The 12,047-nt window shown below is 44.9% G+C and overlaps 1 protein-coding gene across 2 annotated transcripts; it reads right to left on the bottom strand.

Annotated features, from left to right (window-relative positions):
• Positions 1-1,469: 1,469 nt before the first annotated feature.
• parvg (parvin, gamma) lies at positions 1,470-11,349 on the bottom strand. Of its 2 annotated transcripts, XM_076038102.1 has the most exons (13): positions 11,132-11,349; positions 10,053-10,133; positions 8,668-8,729; positions 7,794-7,896; positions 7,439-7,582; positions 6,283-6,398; positions 6,119-6,174; positions 5,967-6,001; positions 5,759-5,820; positions 4,537-4,605; positions 4,362-4,463; positions 3,899-3,971; positions 1,470-1,767 (listed from the first exon to the last, which is right to left on the bottom strand). In XM_076038102.1, exons 2-13 carry the CDS (start codon positions 10,114-10,116, stop codon positions 1,694-1,696), a joined length of 960 nt encoding a protein of 319 aa, XP_075894217.1. In that variant the 5' UTR covers positions 10,117-10,133; positions 11,132-11,349; the 3' UTR covers positions 1,470-1,693. The 2 variants fall into 2 exon arrangements, with proteins under 2 accessions (XP_075894217.1, XP_075894218.1); XM_076038103.1 differs by lacking the exon at positions 4,537-4,605.
• Between the last annotated feature and the right edge of the window lie 698 nt (positions 11,350-12,047).

Genomic DNA, 12,047 nt, shown 5'->3' with positions numbered 1-12,047 from the left:
CATTTTTATGCCACTGTTTCAAACTTTATTTTTGTGTATTTATTTTATTTCTCATTATGATAATTCTCCCTTTTATACTTTTAGTGCCAGTGTTTCCTCATGGGGGGCCCTCCACGCTGGGAGCTACGCCTGGTCTGCCCATAGGGGCGCTGCAGGCCATGGTGCCCCCTTGTGTGGACGGCTCCCCATAGTGGCCTTTCCTCATCCGATTCTTCAGTGCCAAGCCGTGTTATCTAATGTCTGTGTGAATATGGGGGTGGGCGTTTGTCTGTGTGCATTGGTGGGGAGGGGTGGGTCCGTATGGGGTGGGGGGAGGGGCAGTGGAGCTTTTTATTTTTTCTCATTGTTACTATTATGATTGTTGTTCTTATTATTATTATTTTTTTCTTTGTTTTGCTTTGTTTTGTTTTGTTTTGTTTTGTTAAGCACTGTGGGTTGCACATGTTGTGTATGAACAGTGCTATATAAATAAAGTTTATTATTATCATTATAATGTGAAACTGTCACGTTCTTTAGTGAAACTGTCTTGTTAGAAGGTAAAACTATTATGTAAAAATGTGACAGTTCCACATTATGACGTCACACCGAGCACTATCTCTTTCTCCTGTGTGGCAAAAAAAAAAAAAACCCAGAGACGATGCTGCTGTTGTTGTTGTTGTTGTTGTTTGGTCGTTCCTGTCCTCCAGACCACCAAGCAAAAGAAGAGAGACAGAAGTTGTGATGAGATATTGGGGCGTAAAGTACCATCTGTCACGAGTTGTTCTTTTTTTTTTTTTTTTAATTATACATGCCTCCCACCACCACCGCCTGATGCACGGTGACACTGTGTTGTGAACATTTTGACGACAAATGCAGCCAGTGCCACAGTTGCAATTTCACTCACATATCATGAAAAAGAGGAGGCCACAGGCTGTCAGAGGGACGACATGAAAGAGCCACAGCCGTATTGTTTATTTTTTTTTTATTTAAAAAAAAAAAAAAAACAACAACGTGACAGTAGGGAGACAAAGGTTTTCTATGACAAGAATGAAAAACACATTTTCACACAGAGCTAGAGCTGAAAAGAGGAAAAGGAGCGGTAGAGACAGTGGGGGAAAAATAAGAAAAAGAAAAATGTAAGACAGAGGTGGAGCCACAACACAAAGGTATTTAAAAATACATATATTCAAAGAGTAATTCAAAATTCAAAAGGCCAAGTGTGTAAGATTTCCTAGCATCTAAAGGTGAGAAGGCATCTTGCAGCGTAATCCCAGTTTTCTGTTGTCCCACTTGACCTCACATTCTTTCTTAAACCAGCTCTTATGGACGTGAAAAATTAGGAAATCCCAATTAGTATATCAGTAGATATGGGAGGTGGGTTGTATTATAACAGGTTCACCTGCCTTTCAAGTGCATATTCATTATTATTATTATTATTATAATTATTATTATTATTATAATTATTATTATTATTAGTGAATTAAAACATGTTATTGATTTGTAATGGGTTCTGCTTTTTAATACATGCGTACTTTCTCTTCCATCCGAAGACATCCCTCCAAATATGACACATGGGAACTTCAGAAAAATGTACAACCTGGCAACACTTTACAGGAAAAAGAAAATCCAAACGCTGATCAAACCCTCTCACGGTCATCCTCTCCTCCTGAGGTCCAACTGGTGGAATCTCTCTCTCTTTCTCCTGGCTTGTCTCCTATTTCCCCTTATGTTTCTTGAACAGGGCGTAGAGGACCTTCAAGGTGGCAGCCACGTCCCGAGAGACGATATCTGCGGCGCCATCCACAGGAAACAGTCAGTACTTGCCAAGACAGCGAGGCAGTGAAAACACACTCAAAGATGCTTTTACCAACATTAGCTAATAAGCATTTACGCGACCCAGCCCGAGAGGTCATAGATCAGGAGGACAAAAAAGACATTACATTTGAGATTCAATCAATGTGTCCTTGGTGGGAAACAAACCCCAGTAAAAAAAAAAAAAAATCCCCCCCCCCCTCGTGCAATGGGCTAACTGAGCAAATGTGGCATAAAGATCGACTCTGCTGGCGGCTAACCTGATTAATGCGCACAGCGCCTTCCACTTTTAGAGCCAGTGTGCTGGGACTTCTCATTCCATCACAGCAATTATGTCGGTAATTAAAAACACACCAAAAATGAATCGAATTAGCCGCTCGCTCCCGACTTAGATTAATTGTGCCTGGCATTGCACTAACAGTTATCGCGCAGCTCCTGGCTATCTGGCTGGCAGGCAGGGGGTGGCGTTGAGGGGGACAGCGAGGGGAGGGCGGGGCACAGGTTGTGAGAGAACACAGAGTCATAAAAGACGTCTGCAAGGGGGTGGGGGGGGTTGCATTTGCCACTGATTGATTTGCGCGTTTGGAAAAGTCGGTAAGTCAATCCGTCGCGCGAGTTCACCCCTCTCCTCTTTATTGATGGCTTTACTTCAAATGGCTTCAGAAAAAGAGTGAGAGAGAAAGAGAGAGAGAGAGAGAGAGAGAGAGCAAAAACCGAGATGTGATTGGTTTACAGCCAGGTAAACTGGGAGATTAACCTGCTGCTGCTGCTGCTGCTGCAGCAGCAACATTAACAACAGCAACAACAACAACAACAACAACACATCCCTGCATTCAATCTCTGCAACCTGCAGGGATTTGCCGTCATTCACCTGCAGAAGCTCGAGCGGAGTCAGCTGCTGGTTTAAGTGGATAAGGATCTGGCGGGCAGGCGGGCGGCTTTAGAGCCATTCAGACTGTGTTGGCTGAGATTAAGGTTGTTTGCAGCGGGACTCAATGGTTTCCGCCAACAAACCGGAGAGCGCCGTTTCCCCAATGAAACCTCCAAGCGCTTATTTTTATCTGAGTCGATAAATTGGACTTAAAGTTTCCTCGGGCAGTTGGATTAGCCCTTGATGAAGCACTTGGACCTCCAGGAAGCTCAAAACACACCATCCGCCAGTGTAATTCAGGTGTAATATGTTGTTGACATAGACATACATATGCACCAATGCATATACGTATGCATACACACATATATGCATATGCATATATGCATTTATATACATATACATACATAAGCACTCGCTCACAATAATTAACGTTCAACACACAAACGTTTGTTCGCCAAGAGGCCATCGGATCTCAGGTGGTCAAATGAATGCATGAGTGTGGCGTCCAATCAAGCGAGCGCGTCGCAGTGGCTTGGAGTGTGAAACTGATTTCACGGCATGGAAAATCAGAAGCGGTTAAAGGAAGAAACGTGACGGGCGCAGCCGCTCGGCGAGCGGATACAATCAGGATCCTCCCTGGGATCAGGCTGAGCGGCGCTCATGAATGCAGATAACACATCTTCCTACCAGCAAGCACGCACACAGACACACACACACACACACACACACGCACGCACACACGCACGCACGCACGCGCATGCATGGGCAGGAGATGGCGCCGAGGTTAAATCCCTGTGTCTATCAGCACCACCCCTCCCCAAAAGTGACATCGTGCCCTGGAGACTGTCTCCCCGGCTGCTCCTCTCTAAATGAATCATAATGACCTCGGGCTGAACCAATCACCTGCAGTGATACTCACGCAGACACGCCGTCACACACACACACACACACACACACACACACACACACACACACACACACATTCATATTCTGCAGACTCTTCCATCTCTCCCTCTGCAGCACTGGTAGATATGAATTTAACACAGGCCGGATCAAGTCGGAGGAGTCGGGCAATCGCCTTCCACACACACACGCACACGCGCACGCACACACATACACACACACACACACACACAGGTACTACAGATAAAACCTCTTCAGAGAGGTTATCAACAGAATTAGCTTTTTGGGGCTCCAAGGCTTGTGATTTATGTTTGATGTGTGTTGGTTTCTCACCTTGTGGCTCCACGTTGGCCATCTGGAATCCACAGTCATTCAGAAGGTCCAAGGCCAAAGTCACATTGTCAAGCTGAAGCAAAAGATTAAACGCCAAAGAAATGATGATTGTTGCTTTGCTTATGCTTTCTTTAAGGGTACATATTATGAACATTGGATATATTTATTTTATTTGTCTCAGACCCACACCATTAAATTTCCAAAAAGCATCTGTTTTTAGCCTTCCTTAAAGGAATGTATAAGGAACAAATCTTTCATTGTGTCTGATTGAAACTGGCATCATTTCAGATTTTGTCAATCTGATGCCTAGAAACAGAGCAGTGCAAAAAAAAAAAAAGATAAATAAAGGAAAACATTTATTGTTGGACTGCGAACTGACTGTACTCTGTGTGAGCAGGTTCGAGAAGATGATGATGTCTTCTTCTCTCACTTGTGAGGAAGTCACTGTGAATGCATTGCGTACCATCTCAGCGGAGTTGACAGGGATCCGGTTGAATTGGTGTAGCGGGAGGAAGAAGCCCTCCAGCTGTCCGATCAACAGCAGCAGAATCACACCGTCAGCAAACTGGAGCAGAGAGAACACAGGAAGAGGTGACGAGGTGTCAGCAGAGGCCCCCGGACGTGCCGCCGTCTCCTACCTGTTGGTCCACATCATCAACGTGCAGACCCAAGGAGGACATACTCTGGTTGACAAAGTGTAGTATGGCCTTATGAGGGAGGGGGTGGAAATGGAAAAACAAGTTTAGGGACCGAGCTGCCTAACTGCCTATTGCACAACTGTTTTACGTATTAACTACCGTTATGCACAACGGTATACAAGCACAACAACATAAATATAGAGATATATTTATATATCTATATATATATAGATATTTTTTAAAACTGTATTATTATATCTTTTCATTATATCTCTTTATACTGTAGTTCTGCTCTTTGTATGCCTTTTAATTAATTACAATAGGTCTGCCAAGCTGCTAAAAATGCAAATTTCTCCTGGAGATCAATAAAGTATTGAAGTCCCCACGATATGTAGCTCTATATTGAAATGATTCTAAAAACACTGAAAAACTGGAAGAAATACAGCTATTTTATGTCTTACTGTCTATTAATATAATTTCTTCAAGTTTGGCAGGTCGGCTTAAAAAGCTTAAGGGGTTGCATGTGGCCCCCGGGCCATAGTTTGCCCACGACTGTTCTGGGATCTAGAAAGGTGAAGAGCAGCTGCTGAAAGCTCCTCTGAAAAAAAACAACAAAAAAAACACAGAAGAAGAAGACGGCTGTAAACAACGGCTGGTGCGGAGGGAATAAACCTGCACAACGGACAGCCTAGTTTTTATGTTAGCACTTTGTGGCCGGTTGCTTCCTGTCTTCTCCCGCTGGTTTAGTTTAGTGCTTTATTTGGAAGGAAGTTCGCAGTGAGAGCTAACCTATCGCTCGCACTTAAAAAAAAATCATCATGTATTGGTTAGGTCAAACCAGAGTGGTTAGGTGGAGGGAGGGCTAACCCAGAAACGGCATAGCTGAGCTCTCAATGTGAGAAAGCTTGACTCGTGTGGACTTCATCTTGGTTTGTCATTTGCTTTAAAAACCTTTTTTATGCATGAGTTTTTTGTTTTTTTTTCCGTCCCAGCCCACGAGTGACTGAACGCGGGTGCAACGCGACGGAGGTTGGAGTTTCAAAAAACATCAGCAGACTAGAAAACATTTCAGCGCTGCAGCCGCAAAAAATATTATACAGAAAAACATCAATTTTTTGTTAGCTAGCAAACGCGAGGACCCTCGCTGTCGGCGTTGAGGGACAGCAAAAAAAAAAAAAAAAAGCTCCCTGAGCTGCATTAGCACTTCTCGCTGTCTTTATACCTGCTTCACTGCGTTGACCTTGTGAGCCTGGAGGCCGAGCAGCTGGTCGATGGGGTCTTCCCCTGGGGGTGGGACGGCAGCAGCAGCAGGAGCAGCAGCAGCAGTGTGTTAAAAGTGTCGGCAGGGCCGCTGGGGTGTTTTGATGACACTCGCCAATGTCACATCAGGTCGATGACGGGGCGGCTCTCTCTCTCTCTCTCTTACTTACTTTGTGTGGCGCCAAGGGAGTCGGAGCTGCCGTCTCTGATGGATCAGAACGGGAAAAGAAAAAGGGAAGAGGAAAAAAAGAGAAGGAAGGTGGGAGGTGAGTTCAGCTTCTCGCAGCATCTGCAGGGATCAGAGAAGAAAACAGGGGCTCACCGCTCCTCCGTCAGGACCTCCGTCTGCGCGTGGGACTGGAGTCCATTTCTGCTGACCTGAGTTCAAGAAAAGAGCAAGAAAATACAACCAAAACAAATATTTGATGCAGGGAGCAAATGCCCCAGGATGGCACAGCGGTTAGGATGGGGAAGGCCGGAACTCACTTCCACCACCACGACTTCCACCTTCACATTCGCTGGCAAATCCACTTCAGGCTGGAAACGCCTCACCATGGCAACCAGCAGGTGAAGAGTCGCCAGCAGGTCTTTGTTGTGGATGACTGACAGACGGGCGGGCGGCGCAGCAACAGAAACATGGGGGAAGAAGAAGAAGAAGTAACAGCATGTGTTGACATGGCAGAAGTCGCCAACCTTCCAGCAACCAACCGGAGACAAAAACACGACACGAATCCCATGAAACGGCTGCCGCTGGCCCATTGTTGCGGCTACGCAATCCAGTTCTGTTGCCCTCCTGTTGCAATTTTTTATTTTTTTTTCAAGCATTTTTCAGTGATCAACCAGGAGTTTTGGCCATGATGTTCATTCGACACGTGGAATTAGGAAACATGGTCCCGTAAACGGGGACAGAACATTGACCAGAACTATTAATATGAATGACGCTTCCTTAAAAAATAAATAAAATGATTATTTATCTGTCAATAGGATGCACATGACTTGTAAAATAATCCAACTGTCAATATAATGTAAATATCTTGTTTTTTTCCTTTCATAGTCTATAAATATTTTTATCTTATTTCTTTAGTTTTTTCATTATTATAATTTTCCTTCTTTTGTTGCTGTAATTATGCAAATCTCCCTAATGTGGGATTACTAAAGGCTTCTTCTTCACGGGCTTCATTTATTACCACACGCCCTGTTTGGTGCATGCGCAGGGCGTGTGGATTAAAATGACATTTGACCACAGTTGTTATGGCAAAATAAATAGATTGGCTGAAAAGAAAATTGACAAATTTCAGCCAAAGCTAAATGAATGAATGCAAAAGGAACATTTTGCGGAGGAAAAGCCGTTAAATCTGAACTCTTAATCGTATTTGACAAATGTTTTCTCGTGTTTACTTCTGAGTTCCTTATTTATCAGCAGAAAAACACGCAGCACCCACTGGCAGCTAATTTAAAAGCAGAACCCCATCATGTCAGGATTTTTTTTTTTTTTTTTTGCCCAAAACTGAAAGCTCCAACAGTTTGAGTGTCTGTTGTGGCAGCAACAGATCCCGTCAGCTGTCCGTCCGCCAGGAGGGAAAGAGGAACATTTGCCGACTTGTTGCTTTGCTGCCGAGGCCCATTTGGCTGCGTGACTCACGCTTGACGTCCCACTTGATTTGGCTTCTGTCCTCCAGGCCCAGTCTTTGGTCCAGCTCCTCCAGGATCACCTGCAGCTTTTGGATCTGAGCCGCGCTGGTCAGGGCGATCTCGTTCACAGGCAGGTGGACGCCCGAAAACCTGGCTGCAAACAACAACAACAACAAAAAAAAACACCATCAAGGACAAATGACATCCTGGTCTGCAGCATAGCAGCTGCGCACAATTATTTACCCAAAGGATTTCTCTGGATTTCTCCAGAAAATAGTATTTCCAGGCTTCTGTTTGACTTGAAATGGATTACATTTACTGCTTAAAACCTTCAGATTGAGTCAAGCTGAGGTGCGTTAACTTACTCAGCAGGTGATGGAGGACCAGTCCGTCGTACAGATCCTCCTCCAGGCTCTGAACCACTATGTGCTCTGCTTTCAAAGTGCTATTGATCCACAAAACCAATGCCTTCCAAGATTTAGAAAGACGAAAGAGGGAGAGACAGAGAGAGTAAAAAAAAAAAAAAAGAGTTGTTGCATGGTCAGATGAAATCAAACACATCGTCTTCATCATCATCCTCATTTTCTTCTACTTCTACCAGTGTGCCAAATGAAAAACAGTGTGAAACCTTGTTTGTCTCACTCCCTCCATTGAATTTCCTGGAGACTCGTGACAAATACAAACTGTTCCTTCAGAATATCTTTTATTTATGTGCGAGCTCAGCTCTGCTGCCGAGTCGTGACGGGGACATCTTAATGAGATTTCCGTGCCACTCGAAGCAGGTACCGTGCATGTGCTGCCGTGTTTCCCCCAAGTCAAAGCCAGTTTTGAAGTCAGATCCAGCGGAGTCTTGCAGCCTCATTGCCGTGAGTCTCTGATGTGCCTCTCATCACCTTTGATAATTATGCTCATTAAAATTTCACTGATCCACCTAACCACCCAACCCCCCCTTCAAACCCCCGACACCAGCTCCCCCCTCCCCTCCCCTCCCCTCCCAAGCACCAGATATTATTCACGCTCACACACGCAATGCTGGCTTTGTTATGAGCATCCTGTGCAGCGTTCACCCCTGGGAGAGTTGGTTGTGGTCTGGATATTCTTAAAGGTAACAGTCAACAGAGAAAGTGACAGGTTGGTTCTCCAGAAAAGGCTTTCTTTTTCCAGGGTAAATAAATGAAGCAGCTCTCGGGGGGTGTTGGGTGACAAAGAGTTGGTGTGAACAGGCCGCAGGTGCCTCACCTCCTTCAGCTGCTCGAGCTTGGGGTCTTTGAGAGAAGCCGGCTGGATGAGCTTCTGCTCGTCTGTTGTGTAAAGACAAAAAAGGGAAACTGCTCAATTTAAATGATATTGCAATATTACAAACAAAATTCCCATTCATCTTCTACTAGTCTTAAAGTACCCAGGTTATTCATAAATTTCAAAATACACAGTATAGCTGCACCTTCAAAAATTGATTTTATGAAAACTTTAGGAGAGATGGAATCAATGAACTCCTCATCAAAAGAAGATTTACGTCTATGGGTTTTTGCTTCACCCTTCAGAAAATCTGAAAGACACAGTTCTGGCACGTTGTGATGTCACAAAGGGCAATAATACTGCACAACGTTTCTTCCGGCTTAGTGATAAGTGACTCTGGAACCACTTTGTGAAACTCTGTGAAACCACACAGAGGTTTTTTGGACAATTAATCCCGCAAGACTGCTCGACAGGGCTAAAACTAATATAAATGTGGAAATGGGCAGAATATGGGACCTTTAAAAAATAATGACCCAAGACTGGGGTCTGTGGGGGAAAAGAATACGTTCCAAAAATATCTCATTATAAATCCTGTTTAAGGATTGAAGATCATTTAAGTCCAGTGTGTTGTATAGTGGCATGAAATGAAAACATTAGAAATTCACCTGTTTGTCTGTTTTTAGTTACACACTCTCCAAAATAATTTCACTCCTAACGACTTGTATTTATTGGTGATTTTGTCATGTTTGTACTGCACTTGTTGTGTATGTTTTTTCAATTTGATCTAAGTAATAATACTAATAATACTAATAAAAAAAAAAAAAAAGCGTATGGCACTTGCTTCTAATTTGAAAATATTAGAAGCAAGTGCATTTATTATTACTTCTGATATATTTAGTTTTTCGTGACAAATCTGTCTGCTAATTTTCCCCCCTCATGTCCCTGACAGCCACTGGTTCCCATTCCTTTCCATACATTATGAAAATCAATTAGCAGAGCTCTGAATATTACATGAGCTGCATAATAAATCCTATAATGAGTAGTTAGTCTGCGTGAAGACCTTTTCAATCCTGAATCACACAGGCATCACATTTCTCAAATCAGACTGGTGTTTGTTTTTGTTTTTTTACTCATTGCTGTTGCATTAACGATTTGTAAAGTGTAAGCTTTCAGGGTGGAGGTGTGGGGGTCAGAGAGAAACAGGGCGACGACCCCTGTGTGCAGGCATTACAACGTGTTGCTGTGCATCAAAGCATCTACAGCACACAAAAGCTTCGAATGCCTGAAACCTCAAGAGAATGACAGCGGCTGAATAAAATCTTTCACCAAAAAATAGATAAATAAATGAATAAAACTCGAGAGGAAACGGTTTGGAATGGGGCCCGTACCCTGGAAGGTGTCCGTGTCCTCTGACTCCTTCAGTTTGTCACATTCCACAATGTCAGCTTCCATGTCTCTGCTCTGAGCACCTGCGGCAGCAGTCGGCGGTGGGAAGAAAGTGTAAAAATCAAAACATAAATCTGAAAAGGGCTTGCGGAAACAAACCGTCAAAAAGCCTCCTCCTCAAACAAACAGGCCCCCGGACTATGTTGCTGAACTTCTGTGGTTGAATCAGGTCACCGTGGGAGCAGACAGTTTGCATCAGAAAAAGTGCAAATATTGCACTTTCGTCGTCTGCTTTTCAGGTATGAATGAAAAAATCTTTGAGGGACTCGGCTTCAGTTGCTCATGAAGCTTCAGATGCAGCTGAAAGTCTCTCTGAGTGGGTCAAACAAATCAACAACAACGTGGAGGAAGACGCAAAAGTGTTTTCTTTTTCTTTACTTTTTTTTTTACACTCCAGATCCCCTGCAGATCTGCCGGAGCCTTGCCTCGCCTCTCGACTCTGAACATTTTAAATGATACCCTGAGAGGCAACGCTGGAAAGTAACAAAGCCTGACTTAACAGACGTGACCAGCAGCACGTCATCCTGATGTTTCCAGGATCAGGAGGAGGAGGAGGAGGAAGAGGAAGAGCAGGAGGAGGAGGGAGTGAAGAGGAGGAGGAAGAGGAGGAGAAACAGGGAGAGGAGGGAGCGTGGAAGAGGAGGAGGGAGGCAGAGGAGGAGGAGGAGGAGAAGGAGGGACCGAGGAGGAGGAAGAGCAGGAGGAGGAGGGAGTGAAGAGGAGGTGGAAGAGATGGAGGGAGGCAGAGGAGGAGGCAGGAAGAGAAGGAGGAGAAACAGGGGGACGGGGGAGCGAGGAAGCGGAGGGGGGAGGCAGAGGAGGAGGAGTAGGAGGGAGGCAGAGGAGGAGGGGGAAGAGAATGAGGGAGCGAGGAGGAAGAGGAGAAGGAGGGTCGGCTCTCCGTGTGCTTGATGTGCAGGCAGGCGGCTTCCTTTTCCTGGACTTGACAGGAACTTTCACACAAAAACCTTTCAGCATTTTTTTTATTTAGTTTTTCTCTAAAGCCAAGAAAACTTCTTACCTTCAGGACCGCGAGGGCAGCTCCACCCACAATCAGCTGAACTCAGCTCCTTCAACTGGTGTAAACTCCTCACAACAGTGATGTTAGAAGTGTGTGTGTGTGTGTGTGTGTGTGTGTGTGTGTGTGTGTGTGTGTGTGTGTGTGTGTGTGCGTGTGTGTGTGTGGAAGGGGCCTGGGGTCCTGTCCTCAATCTGAATAAAGTATCCTGTCAATTTTTATCAGCCTGGTCTGGCGGTGCTTAGTTTTCAAACCTGGCCTGCTGCTAGCAAAGAAAATGAAATATCACCACCGGGTCTAACGGAAGAAGATAAGCAGAAGTGAGAGAGGCTTCCGCTTCCTCTTTCTGATACTCTGCCTTCGTTTCCGCTGTGTGTTTTTTAGTTAAATGTGAAGCCAGCACCTTCTCCACTTGGTGCTGAATGCGCGCTGGGAAGAAATGTAGATGTTGTTTCTGTCGCACTGGGGAAACGTGACGGCGGCTGACCCGAGCCACTCAGGCTCGACTAACTGCACGTCTCAGACCTGCTGTCATCTGCTGCTGCTGCTGCTGCTGCTGCTGCTGCTGATCTCCAGCCTCCTGCGACCTGCACCATAGGAACAAAGAAGACCACCCATCTGTCTGCCAAGAAGAAGAAGAAGAAGAAGGGGCAATTTAAGGTGTGTATGTGTGTGTGTGTGTGTGGGGAAGAGGGGGGTAAGGTTACCATAGCAACAAAAAGTGGAGAGACAAGGAAATAAAGGCCTGCAATAAGCCCCATAATTCCTTCTGATTCCCCCCCGCCCCCCTCAAAAATGACAGGAATCCACCTCTCCGACTCAAACAGCCGAGCACAAATCTGACCCCCATCACACAGATAATAGACGGAACCAGAGAGTCATTCTGTTTTGATCTCAGATGTTTTATTTCTTAATTGGC

This window comes from Nelusetta ayraudi, unplaced genomic scaffold (genome assembly GCF_046127955.1).
Source record: "Nelusetta ayraudi isolate G7.1 ecotype Tasmania unplaced genomic scaffold, CSIRO-AGI_Nayr_v1 ptg000053l, whole genome shotgun sequence".
NCBI classification, from domain to species: domain Eukaryota; kingdom Metazoa; phylum Chordata; class Actinopteri; order Tetraodontiformes; family Monacanthidae; genus Nelusetta; species Nelusetta ayraudi.
Note: the sequence above shows the minus strand (reverse complement) of the source record. Positions and strands in the feature narration are given on the sequence as shown.

Excerpts from the sequence above, each read along its gene's own strand:
- parvg (XM_076038102.1), bottom strand. The coding sequence starts at position 10,116 with ATGGAAGCTGACATTGTGGAATGTGACAAACTGAAGGAGTCAGAGGAC. Across the intron at positions 7,583-7,793 it reads GGTCCTCCATCACCTGCTGA|CCAGGTTTTCGGGCGTCCAC; the intron begins GTAAGTTAACGC and ends TGTTGTTTGCAG. Across the intron at positions 4,464-4,536 it reads TTGATGATGTGGACCAACAG|TTTGCTGACGGTGTGATTCT; the intron begins GTAGGAGACGGC and ends TCTCTGCTCCAG.